Below are 17,190 nucleotides of genomic sequence, written 5' to 3'. Positions count from 1 at the left end.
GTCTATATCTCTGACCATGTCCGGACTGACTCAGTTTAATGGTGTCTATATCTCTGACCATGTCCGGACTGACTCAGTTTAATGGTGTCTATATCTCTGACCATGGCCGGACTGACTCAGTTTAATGGTGTCTATATCTCTGACCATGTCGGACTGACTCAGTTTAATGGTGTCTATATCTCTGACCATGGCCGGACTGACTCAGTTTAATGGTGTCTATATCTCTGACCTTGTCCGGTCTGACTCAGTTTGATGGTGTCTATATCTCTGACCATGTCGGACTGACTCAGTTTGATGGTGTCTATATCTCTGACCATGGCCGGACTGACTCAGTTTGATGATGTCTATATCTCTGACCATGTCGGACTGACTCAGTTTGATGATGTCTATATCTCTGACCTTGTCGGACTGACTCAGTTTGATGGTGTCTATATCTCTGACCATGTCCGGACTGACTCAGTTTGATGGTGTCTATATCTCTGACCATGTCGGACTGACTCAGTTTGATGGTGTCTATATCTCTGACCATGTCCGGACTGACTCAGATTGATGATGTCTATATCTCTGACCATGTCCGGACTGACTCAGTTTGATGATGTCTATATCTCTGACCATGTCGGACTGACTCAGTTTGATGATGTCTATATCTCTGACCTTGTCGGACTGACTCAGTTTGATGGTGTCTATATCTCTGACCATGTCGGTCTGACTCAGTTTGATGGTGTCTATATCTCTGACCATGTCCGGACTGACTCAGATTGATGATGTCTATATCTCTGACCATGTCCGGACTGACTCAGTTTGATGGTGTCTATATCTCTGACCATGTCGGACTGACTCAGTTTGATGGTGTCTATATCTCTGACCATGTCCGGACTGACTCAGATTGATGATGTCTATATCTCTGACCATGTCCGGACTGACTCAGTTTGATGGTGTCTATATCTCTGACTATGTCCGGACTGACTCAGTTTGATGATGACTATATCTCTGACCTTGTCCGGACTGACTCAGTTTGATGGTGTCTATATCTCTGACCATGTCCGGACTAACTCAGTTTGATGATGTCTATATCTCTGACCTTGTCCGGACTGACTCAGTTTGATGGTGTCTATATCTCTGACCATGTCCGGACTAACTCAGTTTGATGGTGTCTTTATCTCTGACCTTGTCCGGACTGACTCAGTTTGATGATGTCTATATCTCTGACCATGTCCGGACCGACTCAGTTTAATGGTGTCTATATCTCTGACCATGTCCGGACCGACTCAGGTTGATGGTGTCTATATCTCTGACCATGTCCGGACTGACTCAGTTTAATGGTGTCTATATCTCTGACCATGTCCGGACTGACTCAGTTTGATGGTGTCTATATCTCTTTTGTCTGGACTAATTCGGTTCGGCTTTTAAAGGTATATTTTGTCCTAAATAAACCTTCTACAGCTCGTCTGGTTTCATCTATCCACAGCTCACATCGATACTACAATACATTTCTTACATCGATAGTCTAAAATTATCTAGACAGGACCCCGGGTGTCCTCCGATGCCCGTCCGTCCGTATGTCCGTTGGCATCCTTGTTTCCGGATATCATATCAGAATTAAGATTGCCAAATTTTCTGAAGCTTAACATGGTGTTACACCATGGTTTGCATATGTGTTATTCGAATTTTAAAAGTTCCTAATGTCATGGTCAATTTCGTTGTTAATGGAAATAGAAGTGAGTATGAAAAATATAAAAGTGCAAAAAATACATCTTGTAAGGCACTTAAAAAAGGGTAAATTTTCTGAAATATCGATGTACAATAGAAATTTAAAAAGTTCAGATGTAGAAGATACCGTGTCAATACTCTAGCGCAATCAAAAAATATTTCAAACAAGTCATAGAGAGAAAACTGTCATTCCCAGAATTCTATAAATGAAAAGCCGTGAAAAACGTCAGAGGATGAATAGGTCCTTAACCCGTGTACGTCATCGGAGGAGTGCTCCTTCCAGCTTGCCTAGGTGTTTGGCATTATTCCTGCTGACTTTTGGACACATTATCAGCTGTAAAAGAAAATGTAGTTGTATATTTATCTATCGAGATATTTCTGAAAAACAAACATCCTTTTTAAACTCGTAATAAATAATTAATGTCAAGGGGGACAATAAAAGTTCAATTTTCAGATATACCCATACATGAACTGTTTGATTGTACCAGCATTTTAAACATTCCATGTTTCTCTCAAACCATTGTTCATAACCTTTTTGTTCCTAATGTTTTCTCACGAAGAGAGTTTTTTTAGCACGTGTTATCTGTTTTTAGACTTGCAAGAGGTTTTGGAAGAGTAGCGTCAAACATCTTGGTCCTTGGAATGCTTGGAGGGAGTGGCTATTTAATTTACTACGTGGCACAGGACTTTGAACTTCCGGAAGAATCGCCACAGTTTTTAGTGGAGCTCTTGACGAACCACCAAGTCAGTATCAATTTGATAAAAGATTCAGTTTTAAGCTTGAATGTGATTACGAAGACAATATCATTAAGTTATTTGTAGGAAATATAATGTAATACATGGGAATTCGAGTATTTGGAATGTATGCGTAAAATTGAATTTAGGTTATTGAAATTTTAAAAATGGAAAAACTCGAAATAAGGGTATTGTAATGTTTAAAATGAAATAAGGGTATCGGAATGTAAAAAAAATGAAATAAGGATATTGGAATGTGAGAGAAAAAACCCCCAAATAAACAACAAAAAACAAAAAAAAGTTTATAGTAATGGAATAAATTGAATGTAAAGCGGGTTTGGTGTGACCCGTATCCTATATGAGTACGTGCATTAATAATTATTATTCTTTATTAGACAATTTATTCAAAAATTCTACCTAAATAAACAGTTATTTTGTTTTAGTTAACAACAGTAGTGGCCGCTCTCAAACTGATTGTTCCTGTCATAATTAATTTGATCGGTAAATTGGAGTCGTGGCATCCTCGGATTGAACAGAAAGTGACGCTGACAAGGTACTGACGTCATGTTTGCATTAAATTATAACCAATCATTTTTGTGTGATTAGACTGATTTCTCGGTTTAAAACTAACTGAACAAAATTGTGTCTCTTCCTCTGTTTCACTGTCTATATTTCAAATGCAGCACAAGGTAAAGAAAAGTTCGTATGCCATACTGATAAACGTCCTATATTGTAGTTTACTTTCGTTTTCCATATACAAATGTATTATGTTTTACAGGACAACACTTTTCTACTTCGCCAGTCTAGGAACTTTTATATACTCCCTGTACAACGTATCTCAGAAATGTCTGGACGGTTCTGTGGCGAGGCCAGAGGGCATTGGTTTACCATCTAACGTGACAAATGTAAGGTAGTTTATGTCATATACAAACCTGTATTAACCAATCGGTAATGTGCATGGTATGTACAAAACTTGACTCAGGTCATTGTTAAATAATTATAATTAATTGATATCACTAAAAAAAATGTTATGAAAAAACAACAATTGATAGGAAATTAATATCGGTCCGAGAGAGAAAAAAAGAAAGACTTCAAGGTATTTTAAACTTATTTATTTATTTATTCATTTATTTATCTATCCTGAGAGTGGTTTTCCTTGAAAACTGGACATGTTTTCCTACATAAATACAGTAGAACTAATGACTTTCGATTCCCCACGGAGATTTTACTACCTTTGTTTTAAATCAATGAATCTTTAAATAATATTCAGCACTTGATAATTTTTATTATATGTCAAGTACCAATGTAATAAACATTTACAATGTAATTTCCGCTCCTCTACCAAGTTCTAATGATTGCCCGCAGAAGGTCATCTCAGCATGACCATAGAGCTCAGCCAATCAGCGCACGACCATGAAATTGTCGGTGTGATTTCATCTTCTGGAAGTATAAATACTTACCTAATTAACGTTCTCGATGGTCTATAGCAATGGTACGCAATATGGCTTCGCCAACTCCGGCATCAGCCACAACACCTCAACGAATTCAAAGTGTAACAAACGTGTTCTACCTGTGTGATTTTTCTTTTATTGTACGAGAGATAGACAGCGAAGGAAACAGTCTTAAAAAAAAAAAAAAAAAAAGAAAAAAAAAAAAAAAGAAGGGAATAACATGTACGATAGCGATTTTCCAAATCCAGTTGACAACACTGCTATAGAATTCGTCCTGTGTCAATAAAGACACTACAACTTGTAAGATCGTTTTCGGTTTCTTGTTATAAGTTTTTTTTCTTTTCCAAGAAAGGCGAATAGGATATAACTACATAGCTGTGAACTAATTATATTGAAGGTCTTTTCAGAACAGGAAACATATTTCAATTTCACCAACAGCTATATTGACGATACGGTATCTTTAAACAACAAAAACTTTTAGTCAATTACCTCGATCTTTCCTTACAACGTAACCAAAAGGGACAGCTTACAATTACAATTAAGGCGTATGATAAGCGTGCTGGTTCCGATTTCCCAATTGTTAATTTTCCATTTCTTGTTAGCAACATCCCTTCTTCATCTACCTACGGTATTTTCATGTCCCAGCTGGTTCGATATTCAAGGGTTTGTTCCCATTATCATGATATTCGTAACAGATGTCGACCACAATTATGGTCGATATCATTCAGAAATATGCCCTTTTGCGATATGGAATTAGACGTGTCTGATGCGTGTTGTTATCTTTAGTGGTTCCGTTGTCAACACCCTAACTTTAACATAACTCGGATATGATAGCAGAGGACGCTTACTCTACCGAAACGCCTGGTCCTTGTTTTCATTGAATGAATTTGAATTATGGTTAAATGTTTATGTCGGAAATCTTTGTTGTTTTGTTACATCATGGATGATAGAGGACATTGTGTTACAATAATAATTTACTGTACGAATTGAAGATGACGTTGTGTTGCTATAATGAGCTACTGTACGTATTGTAGAGGACGTTGTGTTGCTATAATGAGCTACTGTACGTATTGTAGAGGACGTTGTGTTTGTATAATGAACTACTGTACGTATTGTAGAGGACGTTGTGTTGCTATAATGAGCTCCTGTACGTATTGTAGAGGACGTTGTGTTGCTATAATGAGCTACTGTACGTATTGTAGAGGACGTTGTGTTGCTATAATGAACTACTGTACGTATTGTAGAGGACGTTGTGTTGCTATAATGAACTACTGTACGTATTGTAGAGGACGTTGTGTTGCTATAATGAACTACTGTACGTATTGTAGAGGACGTTGTGTTGCTATAATGAACTACTGTACGTATTGTAGAGGACGTTGTGTTGCTATAATGAACTACTGTACGTATTGTAGAGGACGTTGTGTTGCTATAATGGACTACTGTACGAATTGAAGATGACGTTGTGTTGCTATAATGAAATACTGTACGTATTGTAGAGGACGTTGTGTTGCTAAAATGAACTACTGTACATATTGTAGAGGACGTTGTGTTGCTATAATGAACTACTGTACGTATTGTAGAGGACATTGTGTTGCTATAATGAGCTACTGTACGTATTGAAGAGGACGTTGTGTTGCTATAATGAACTACTGTACGTATTGTAGAGGACGATGTGTTGCTATAATGAGCTACTGTACGTATTGTATAGGACGTTGTATTGCTATAATGAGCTACTGTACGTATTGTAGAGGACGTTGTGTGGCTATAATGAACTACTGTACGTATTGTAGAGGACTTTGTGTTGGTATAATGAGCTACTGAACGTATTGTAGAGGACGTTGTGTTTGTATAATGAGTTACTGTACGTATTGTAGAGGACGTTGTGTTGCTATAATGAGCTACTGTACGTATTGTAGAGGACGTTGTGTTGCTATAATGAGTTACTGTACGTATTGTAGAGGACGTTGTGTTGCTATAATGAGTTACTGTACGTATTGTAGAGGACGTTGTATTGCTATAATGAACTACTGTACGTATTATAGAGGACGTTGTGTTGCTATAATGAACTACTGTACGTATTGTAGAGGACACTGTGTTGCTATAATGAACTACTGTACGTATTGTAGAGGACGTTGTGTTGGTATAATGAGTTACTGTACGTATTGTAGAGGACGTTGTGTTGCTGTAATGAACTACTGTACGTATTGTAGAGGACGTTGTGTTGCTGTAATGAGCTACTGTACGTATTGTAGAGGACGTTGTGTTGCTATAATGAACTACTGTACGTATTGTAGAGGACGTTGTGTTTGTATAATGAACTACTGTACGTATTGTAGAGGACTTTGTGTTTGTATAATGAACTACTGTACGTATTGTAGAGGACGTTGTGTTGGTATAATGAACTACTGTACGTATTGTAGAGGACGTTGTGTTGCTATAATGAGTTACTGTACGTATTGTAGAGGACGTTGTGTTTGTATAATGAGTTACTGTACGTATTGTAGAGGACGTTGTGTTTGTATACTGAACTACTGTACGTATTGTAGAGGACGTTGTGTTGCTATAATGAGTTACTGTACGTATTGTAGAGGACGTTGTGTTTGTATACTGAACTACTATACGTATTATAGAGGACGTTGTGTTGCTATAATGAGTTACTGTACGTATTGTAGAGGACGTTGTGTTGCTATAATGAGCTACTGTACGTATTGTAGAGGACGTTGTGTTGCTATAATGAGCTACTGTACGTATTGTAGAGGACGTTGTGTTGCTATAATGAGCTACTGCACGTATTGTAGAGGACGTTGTGTTGTTATAATGAAGTACTGTACGTATTGTAGAGGACGTTGTGTTGCTATAATGAGCTACTGTACGTATTGTAGAGGACGTTTTGTTGCTGGGAGAATGAGGTTGGAGAAGAAGTTTTCAAGCTGATTCTGGTTGACCTTGGTGTTTGCGTTGCAGTAGCGTTGTTTTTTGACGTCCTGAAAGCCGTCCTAGTCAAGTCAGGCCAGTGTTTTGACTGGGTAAGTCAATTTTTGTAAAGATGACTAAAGCGATCAACATTATATGATGGGTTAAGGAATTACAGATCATCGATCGTATTGAGTAATTCGACATGTTTATAGGACTTTGCTGTCTAATATTAGTTTCGCTACATTAGGACAGTTAGGAAATCGTACTTAGTGGAAAAACTTTTACCAGGATCATCTATGTTGATGGAGTATTACGTGAACGACATTGTTTTCGTGGTTTAATTTAGTATCCTAGATAACTCAGCCCAACCCGTTTAAGAGTCTTGTGTGTATAAATTTCCTTTCTTCATACCTTTTCATCGGTTCATCGACATTGGGGTCAAATTATCGGTTTGTTTATTAATCATCATAATAAATTATAATGTTCAATATATATAATATTTCGTACTCCTATCACGTTGAGATGTACAGTTACATACAAATAATATATATGAAATATATGTTTTAAATACCAATATTTTGCAGGTAAAACTGAGCGAATTTAATGTGACGTCAAACGTCCTTGACCTTGTGTACGGCCAAGGTCTTGTTTGGCTCGGTCTTTATTTTTCTCCCAGTCATCGCTATCGTCGGTTTCATAAACTTATCATCGTCTTTTACCTCCGCTACTTCGTTGCACGTATTGCGGTCACGCCCCCTACACGTGTGTTCCGGGCGTCAAGGTCAGGCAACTTCTATCTCTTCCTGCTTCTGCTCACGTGGTTCCTCTGTATTCTGCCACAAGCCTACGTCATCATAGAGTGAGTAGTCACATATAAATCAGCCAATGAAATGCCCATATCGCCAGAATCAGTAGAAGAAATGAAGCATGCACACTAGTAATCCGACATTTTGTCTATATTCCGACCAATATGGCGATGCCCATACGGTGTCGGATGTCACGTGATTAGAAAATTTGAAACCTGACTAATCCGATATCATGTAGGAATGTCGACTTTGGTCGGATTAGACAAGATGTCGGAAAAGTCGGGTATTTGCCTACTCTAGTGTTGGATGCAATGGTTTTAAAAGAAAACGATGTAATTTTAAATGTACATTAACTTTTTAACCGGTGTAAACATTGTATCACACGATGTTCAGCTCGACGGGATTACAGTATGGCTACTGATGTACAGTAACTTAATACAACTATACACTCCCGCCGGCAGGGGTAGATATACGTGTCCTAACTGACAAGGGGTCTGGGGATATCAGTGATTATTGAGCAATGGTCGCTGATGTTGTTCAATGAATATTATATAAATCCATTTTTTGCACTACCATTATATCAGCCATTTTCTATAAAATTACGTCTGTTTTAAATCTCTCTCTTTCATTTCGTTGGGTCCGACCACTCCCGAGGTCTTCTGTTTGCGGGAAACAAGACAGGAGACGGTTGCTTGGTAACCATGCACGGTAGTTAATTAAGTGTGTGTCTATCGATCAATGCCGGCAATCATTAAAGGTTGAAATATATAATATATATATAATATATATATAATATATAAATGGTGACGAGTTTCTAGTTTCTTATAAAGATGTGTTTATGATTCACACAGCCGAACCATCATATTTGAAAAATCATATTTGATGGCATTGGGATGTCGTGTTGCGCAGTTGATGACGACTTTCATCTTGCGGTTGGCGTATTCTGATTCGTCAATATAAAGTGGATACTGTATGTAAATGTGTGCGTGTACCTTTGTACAAGGAACACAACCTGTGTCCTACACACCATATTATTATCAACAAATGTCATTACCTTGATTCATAGATACACGTTTTTCATATCTATTTTGGAAGTTATTTTCTCTTGGTAGGAAAGCACGTTTTATCTTAGGATTGCTCTCCTTGTCAAATACTTAGAGAAAACTCCAAAGTATTGGGCAGGGATATCAAGCGGCAGCTAAAAGAAACCATCTAAATACACCGCATTGGCCCAGTACTAAATCGAGACGAGGGGGCACATAGACTAATGAAGGTGACAGTGTACATATCGTACTAGTCATTGGTTGTGTAACAAAAATCCTTACATAAGTCTACATGTAATTTTCTTTCTATAGTGTCTGATGACATGTCCAAAATTACACCAAATTATTCAATAACATGTAAATTTTTGGTGATATATCTCTAGTACACCGAATTGTTTGTTTTAGACTTACACCATCCTGGGATTGCGGTCCTTTCCAGAAGGAAGATAATGTTTATGAAGTAATCACGAATGGCGTTGGCGATTTGCCAGGGTGGTTAGACACTATACTATCCTATATAGGTACCGCCGCCGTCGCTGTTCCTGTTATTGTCCTGTTGATGTGAGTAACTTCGATAAACAGTTTCGATATCTCCCAGGTAGAATCCTTGTATCTAAAAAAATATTATCGAGGTATGGTTATTATATTTCATTGGTTGAGATGTGTTAATTATAACTTAACAATATATATATTTTTTGATAAGTGTTTACTGTGATAAAAACAATTTGAAAATAAGAGTGGGCTGTGGTGAATATAGCCTGCCCACAAGGGGGGCATACCTCCCCCTGGGTCATACCCCCTGGGGGTGGGGATATCGGCCCAGGCGCCGGTAAAAGGGCGCGAAAACCAGATCCGGTGCTACTAAATATTAGAGTGGATTGTGGTATTCCAATCTAATATGAAGAATGGGATGTGGTATTCTTATCTTACAATAAGAGTGAGATTTGGTATTCTTATCAAACAATAAGAGTGAGATTTGGTATTCTTATCTAACAATAAGAGTGAGATTTTGTATTCTTATCTAACAATAAGAGTGAGATTTTGTATTCTTATCTAACAATAAGAGTGAGATTTGGTATTCTTATCTAACAATAAGAGTGAGATTTGGTATTCTTATCTAACAATAAGAGTGAGATTTTGTATTCTTATCTAACAATAAGAGAGAGATTTGGTATTCTAACCAAACAATAATAGTGGTATGTGGTATTATTATCTAACAATAAGAGAGAGATTTGGTATTATTATCTAATAATAAGAGTGAGATTTGGTATTATTATCTAACAATAATAGTGGTATGTGGTATTATTATCTAACAATAAGAGTGAGATTTGGTATTATTATCTAACAATAAGAGTGAGATTTGGTATTATTATCTAACAATAAGAGAGAGATTTGGTATTCTTATCTAACAATAAGAGAGAGATTTGGTATTCTTATCTAACAATAAGAGAGAGATTTGGTATTCTTATCTAACAATAAGAGAGATATTTGGTATTCTAACCAAACAATAATAGTGGTATGTGGTATTATTATCTAACAATAAAAGTGAGATGTGGTGATTTTTTTTCATCAAAATAAGAAATGATGTTGTGATTCTAGTCTAAAACAAGCATCATTACCTCACGCCAATTTTATTTAACAGTCTGATTGGGTTATACTATAAGACACGAGCATCTTCCTATAGTGACCTCGCAAGACAACTCAGAAACCAGTTAATATTTGTAAGTACAACAAATTTGATAATTAACAGTAAAACAATAAACACACCTTTTTTAGTTGATCACGTGAGCGTGATATCCACGCTTTTTGTCCCAAGCATTCCTACTGCAATTTTTATCATTTTCAGTCTAACCTCTTTCTATCGCGAAATCCATATATAGATATGCTATTCACCTATATACACTGTACATACCATTCGTTCACTTCATTTGCTAAAGAATGTAGTCCAAATCCATGCATACTTATATATATTAGGTGAAAACTGACATCAAGTCTTTTATCCTGTATGAGAAATGTATGTACATGGCTCAAGTTCATTTTCATATGTATTTTCAGGAAAGGAAAGTAGAAAAAAGGAAAGTGTTTGCTATAGCTATATCTGCACCTGGTACGTATAAATCTGTCTTACGAACAACACATACACAGTATATCGGATTCCCTAAGCACCTCTATTTTTACTACGTATACCCCGGTGTGTAATATTAAAGTAAAAAATGTAGCGTGAATTTGACATTTCTTAAATTCTATCTAGATAGATTTTGATTCGACTTCCAGCATCAAGGAAATGTCGGGATGACATCGAACGACCAAATTGATGCACATAATGTATAACTTATCATATGAACATAAGTTGTGAATGGGAATTACTTCATTAAACAATGTACACGTAAAAGCTGGATATAAAACGTCTATTAGTCCGAATACTAGTTATTATATTATATTATCATATAGATATATATATTGTTGCTAAAGCGACCGGATATCAGTCATTTTAAGTACATACATTGTACATGTATATTTTTGATCATGTAAGAGCAATTACTTTCTTTCTGTGTCTTTTCTTTATGTCATTGTTCCTACATATCTTGCTGATTATGTGACCTAATATCAGACATGACAGAATATCAATATAATATTACTCTCTTACTCATCGGCAGCTGGCAGTTTGGGGAGGACGACTGGCGGTTCTGCAGCAAGCAGGATAGATGGATTCGAGGATGGACAAGCACCGGACGTAACCTTACCATAAGAAGGATATCTATTTAGTGGCATTGTCACTGGACGGTTACCGAATCTATACATACATCTAAGTCACAATCAATATATTGTATATATCATGACACAAAGTATGGTAATCGGTTTTCATGATTCGTTATCAAAATATTTTAAAGAAAGTGACGTCAAATAAGAACATATTTTTAGTCCGTCGTCAACTGTTCATAGAATCGATTTATTCAGGAAAATGTTAATATTATTCAAATACATGTATTGGAAACGATAACCTCCTATTTGCATATATCGAATATCATTCAGTCGAACCCGGGTTTGAAAAATGTTTTAGATCATTTATGGCTACAGACCCACATAAACAATTTTTAGGTATTTTTTTTTCATTCAAAGCAGAGCAAACATTATTTTTTTTCCTTTGGGATTATCAATATTATTAGCAAGGCAAAAGTATTGTAGAAGAAATCAGACTGAATCAAGAATGACTCTATATTGCACCCCGTTAAACGAAACAAAGGCAACTAGAGAAATGAAGAAGGCATATGAGAAATATTTTAGATGTTCATGCTATTTTACACAGAAAATTAATAATAAAAAATTTTCGATGAAATAAAGGAATGTTTAAAGTCATTTTGGTGCAATTCAATTTGGCTCTACTGAAGCAAACTCTCAATTTGCTTTGAATGTTGCTCTTACTTTGTATGCTTTGTATAATTCTCTGAAAACCCTTGTGACACTCCAGAGGTATTCGAATACAAGATATCCAGATATTCCTCATGTCTTAGGATTATTGAATGCAGTATATCTGTGTTAAACGAAAACTTTTGAAATTTACTCAAAACATAAAAGGTTTATAAATCAGGATGTATTATTCTTGACGTAATGATTTCTACATTTATGACTGACTGACCATACGGGTTAATGTACTATTAAAAGCCTGTTCGACCCTTTCAAAATTTGCTCATAAATTGTGTTTATACCATTAATATTCAATATTTTACAAGAAAGATGATACAAATACATTAAACCATTCTCAGTAGGTTACTGTAAATTTGCTCTTTATTGTGTATTGGTCTTGATTATTTTTAACGCTACCGTTAATACTTTTGTATAGATATAACAAAGTTGACCTTTTGAAATAATCTTTGATATGAGATACCAACTAGTTTATAAATCAGTATTGTAGTAAGTATTTATATCTTATAAAGTTGATCACAGTTTTGAGAACAACGCTAATAGGTATGATACGTCATAATACACCTATATCTATACAGCGTTTCCCTCAGTTTTCATCGTCAAGCTCTGTCTGTCAGCTACATATGTATGCCTTTGTTCACACGGAGCTTTCAATATTGAAGATGATTCCGTTTTTGGTTGAGACTCAAGACGGATATGAAATTCTCGTAACATTCCTATCAACACTTTCTGTATGTTCAAGTTTGCTTGCTGCCGTCATATTGTTAAAATGCTCGAGAATTCCTATCTCAATCAAGTTTGTCGTATTTAACACGGAGCTGATGGATATTCTTAAAGGAACGATGCTGATTCTATACATACACACAGAAGGAGCAAGTCATTGTATTTTTCAAGATCATTTCCTTTATGTCCTTCATGCTTCTACAGTGATACAACTTGCTTTCATGGGACTGGACAGAGTCGTACTCGTATACAGACCGAGGTTCTACCAAAACTTCTTTACCAAGAGAAGCATCTTGGTCATGTGCATCTGCATGTGGGCTGTGACTCTTGCGCTGAGCGCATATGGTTATAAATATAAAGTTAAAAATCAATACTGTCATATATCGAACGAAAGTGAACAAATTCACATAGCTGTGCCGATAGCTTCAGTTCTAATATTTTCCTTTTTAATTTCAACTATAAGCGGATTCATTCTCTTATACAAGGTGTTGTCCCTGAAAAACCACACCACTGGGAGCATGGATGAGGAGAGATCGTACAAAGGTCATGTCGTCATTGCGACCATGCAGATATGCATGCTGGTTTTGACAACACCCTGTGCAGTGTGTTTAATACTTCTATCATTTGATAAAGAGACCAGAATGCAGATGGATTTCCCCATAAAGGAGGCTATTCGTATAAGTTCGGTTTGTGTTACGTTAAGTGGTATCCTCATTCCGCTTGTTTACGTTTTTCGATTGACAGAATGTCGCATCAGACTGTTAGAGACACTTTGTTTCTGGAATTCCACTCTAAAGCGTAAAGCCACCATTATGGACATAGAGCTACGCATGAACATGGCCGGAATTCCAATTACACGCAATGGACAAATCGGTCCTATTGGACCATCAAGGTAATCAATCTGCATCTCATTTCACAGAGGCGAGATAGCACGTGACGTATAAGCCTCATTAGCCTAACAAACGCTCATAGTCATTGAGGTGCAATAGAGAGGCTTTTTACATTGACTAGATAATGTTTCATTCATACATGTGTTATACAAATATTGAAGGTTATATAACGGAACAATTAGTTGTTATGTCAACATGTTTATTGTATTTCAAGACCTACATGACAAAATCTTTTATATTAATATCAATCGATAATGATATATTTAGTATATAACTATCGGATTGTGGTAGTTTTAAGACAATTGAATTATGGCATGTCAGGTGATATTCATATTGACGTAATGAACTATAATTTTGCTAAAGAGCCTGACGTATTGTCCTGTATAGTTTAGATACAGCATAGATTGTAATAGTAACAGTCAAACCTGGCTATAAAGACCACCCAAGGAAACATGTGCTCTTTATTATGCAAGTGACATTATATTTTTAATAGATATGATGTTACAACATTAACTAAATCATAGATGTCCTTTATAGACAGGTTTTTTGTTATATTGAGGTATATAATTCAGATGTAAGTTAATTCTTCAATGATATGTAGGTATCTTTCAGGACAGGTTACGCTGTAATTTGTATGTATAATTGTGAAAGTGATTGTTTATTACTAGCTCATAATTAAGTTAATATGCGTTTAACATTCATGAGCAAGATTTAGCAACGGGTTTACTTTTAGCGAAATTGAATGTCCCCTGCAGAAATATCAGGTGTTTAAACAACAGATCTATGTTTACTCATAAAAGTCTATACATGAAATCGTGTGAATAACAAAACTAATCCTCTGAGATGGTGTTAACGCATGATAAGCTTGTTAAATACATGGCAATGCTGATTAAAACACCTATGCCATCGACGTAGCCATGGAAACAAGTTATATCCAAGTTGTCATGTAAGAAAGCCTTCTACAATACAAAAGTGCAATAGAATGATATTCATGTATAATGGATTTTGATAAAATATATATATATATATATATATTTTAATGCTAAAACGTTTGTTTTTTTATTTTGTCTATTGTTTGTTTGTATTTTCAGCACCATCTAAAAGGTTTTACGGCTGACAGTAAAACTAATATCACAATACGTCGTCATTTTCTAATTTGGAAATCACAACCCTGCCTCTCACTTTGAGTACGTGACATCATATTGGACCGGACGACATTTTCTTTAAAAGTAAAACAATGCGGGTGGACTAATGATAAAATTGTGACATGGAATGATGTACTACTATATATCATTAGTGTAAACACGTAAATATAAATCTTTTATCTGTTTATTTAAAGCTGCCACATCCAAATACATGTATTTGCATTTTTAATGACACTATCAAACTACTAAATTCACGCCAATTAACTTTAAAGTTCTAGCACGTATAAAATCTTATAAGTAGGACGCTGTCCCATTATTTTTACAATGCATAAGTGTGTTCCATAAATGAATTACTACATGAAATACTGTACTCTGTCATGAAATATTGTTCGAATCAAGTGAAGATAGCATTTTGGAAATAATTCTTGATAACATCCTTATTAATGACAAAATACTGTGCGATTTCAGTTTATGAAAAAGTAATTATGTTAAAACAGTTTTCCATTATAGTTTTCATTTACAAACTAGGCATTGTTGCAAAAGCTCACTCGGAAGGTTCAGAGAGTTTCAAAGATAATATATTATGTATCATGTGTATATGTTATTATATGATTGTGATAAATGTAGCTTTGTAAGTTTAACAGTTTCATTGAATGTAATATTCAGCTTAAAGTCCTTTACTATAAGTATACACCTCTTTTTCTACCCTATCTTAATAATAACAATTGATATGATTGTACTAAAAAAATATTCCTTCAACATCATTTTTGTGAAATTTGAAGTAAGCGGGTGACTGATTGATCATATTCCAAAAAGGATTCAAAACCTTACTCCTAACATGAATGTGTGATGAATTTGAGAAAATTGATAATATATGTAGTGGCAGCACTAAAGGATATTCATTTATCATTTATTCAATTTGTCATATAAGGTTTACTAATGAAAATATGTTCAAATGTTTCAATTTGACACCTATATATAAATATATTTACATTATCTTTAATAAATAAATTGAATATATGTTGAAAGGATACCATATCCAGAAATACTAAAAAAATTAATTCAATATCAAACAAATGGAGATATAAGCCTTTCAATTATCATACTTGTTTCGACAATATAGCTTTAACTACAAATGTACCATACAATATTACGAAAAAGGAAAATATACATGAAATACTACGCTACATATTCCCTCCACAGAAAAAAATAAGATGATTCCAGGATAAACTAAGAACCAATAAATGCATTTGACACAAATATGTGTTATTTCTTTTCTATCATAAAAACCCAACAAAGAAGAAGAAAAAGCATTACTGAGGTTCTTAGAACTTGTGTATTTAGAATCTTCCTTCCTTAGATGCATCTGTAGACATACATCTGTAGACATACATCTGTAGACAAACATCTGTAGACATACATCTGTAGACAAACATCTGTAGACATACATCTGTAGACATACATCTGTAGACAAACATCTGTAGACATACATCTGTAGACAAACATCTGTAGACATACATCTGTAGACATACATCTGTAGACAAACATCTGTAGACATACATCTGTAGACATACATCTGTAGACATACATCTGTAGACATACATCTGTAGACAAACATCTGTAGACATACATCTGTAGACATACATCTGTAGACAAACATCTGTAGACAAACATCTGTAGACATACATCTGTAGACATACATCTGTAGACAAACATCTGTAGACAAACATCTGTAGACAAACATCTGTAGACATACATCTGTAGACATAGACAAACATCTGTAGACATACATCTGTAGACATACATCTGTAGACAAACATCTGTAGACATACATCTGTAGACATACATCTGTAGACATACATCTGTAGACATACATCTGTAGACATACAATTTGGAGAGATTAATGTTGTCTACAATGTCATCAGCAAAAAAGCGTTTAGCTGTCTGATTGCAATTGATATGCAGCAACCAGTGGGAAATTAAAACAACACAGTTTCTATTTTTCTTATAACATACATAACGCCACGCCTTATCTTGGCGAAATCGACCACGCAAAATGGTCTCAGGGATGATATGGCGTTGTTCTGAACGTGGCCTTGTGATGGTTCTGAAAGTGGCCCTGTGATGACGATCCAATGAAAGCTTCTCTAGTGAACTGATATTGAGGCCTTTTGGAATCGACATCATGGTATGCTATCCAGCTACAACAATGAAAACCTACTAAATAAGTTCATTATGAATTAAATAAACAGCTGCGATAGTAAAACATGTATCTCCGTGAAAGTTGCAGTCCGCGTAAAGAATCCATCTGTGAATCATATCAGAGAAGTTAAAACATCATAGATTAT

The 17,190-nt window shown here is 35.4% G+C and overlaps 1 protein-coding gene across 1 annotated transcript in view; it reads left to right on the top strand.

The window, feature by feature from the left end:
• LOC117344727 (transmembrane channel-like protein 3) overlaps window positions 1-16,102 on the top strand; it is a 37,790-nt gene extending 21,688 nt beyond the window's left edge. The window contains exons 11-19 of the mRNA XM_033907556.1: window positions 2,304-2,454; window positions 2,889-2,998; window positions 3,224-3,350; window positions 6,779-6,922; window positions 7,397-7,671; window positions 9,067-9,222; window positions 10,304-10,382; window positions 10,717-10,768; window positions 11,319-16,102. Of these exons, the coding sequence (XP_033763447.1) occupies window positions 2,304-2,454; window positions 2,889-2,998; window positions 3,224-3,350; window positions 6,779-6,922; window positions 7,397-7,671; window positions 9,067-9,222; window positions 10,304-10,382; window positions 10,717-10,768; window positions 11,319-11,410 (1,186 nt within the window). The 3' untranslated portion in view covers window positions 11,411-16,102. The remainder of the gene's footprint in view (window positions 1-2,303; window positions 2,455-2,888; window positions 2,999-3,223; window positions 3,351-6,778; window positions 6,923-7,396; window positions 7,672-9,066; window positions 9,223-10,303; window positions 10,383-10,716; window positions 10,769-11,318) is intronic.
• Window positions 16,103-17,190: the final 1,088 nt, after the last annotated feature.

The sequence above is a fragment of the Pecten maximus genome, chromosome 16 (genome assembly GCF_902652985.1).
Source record: "Pecten maximus chromosome 16, xPecMax1.1, whole genome shotgun sequence".
Lineage (NCBI taxonomy): Eukaryota > Metazoa > Mollusca > Bivalvia > Pectinida > Pectinidae > Pecten > Pecten maximus.
Note: the sequence above shows the minus strand (reverse complement) of the source record. Positions and strands in the feature narration are given on the sequence as shown.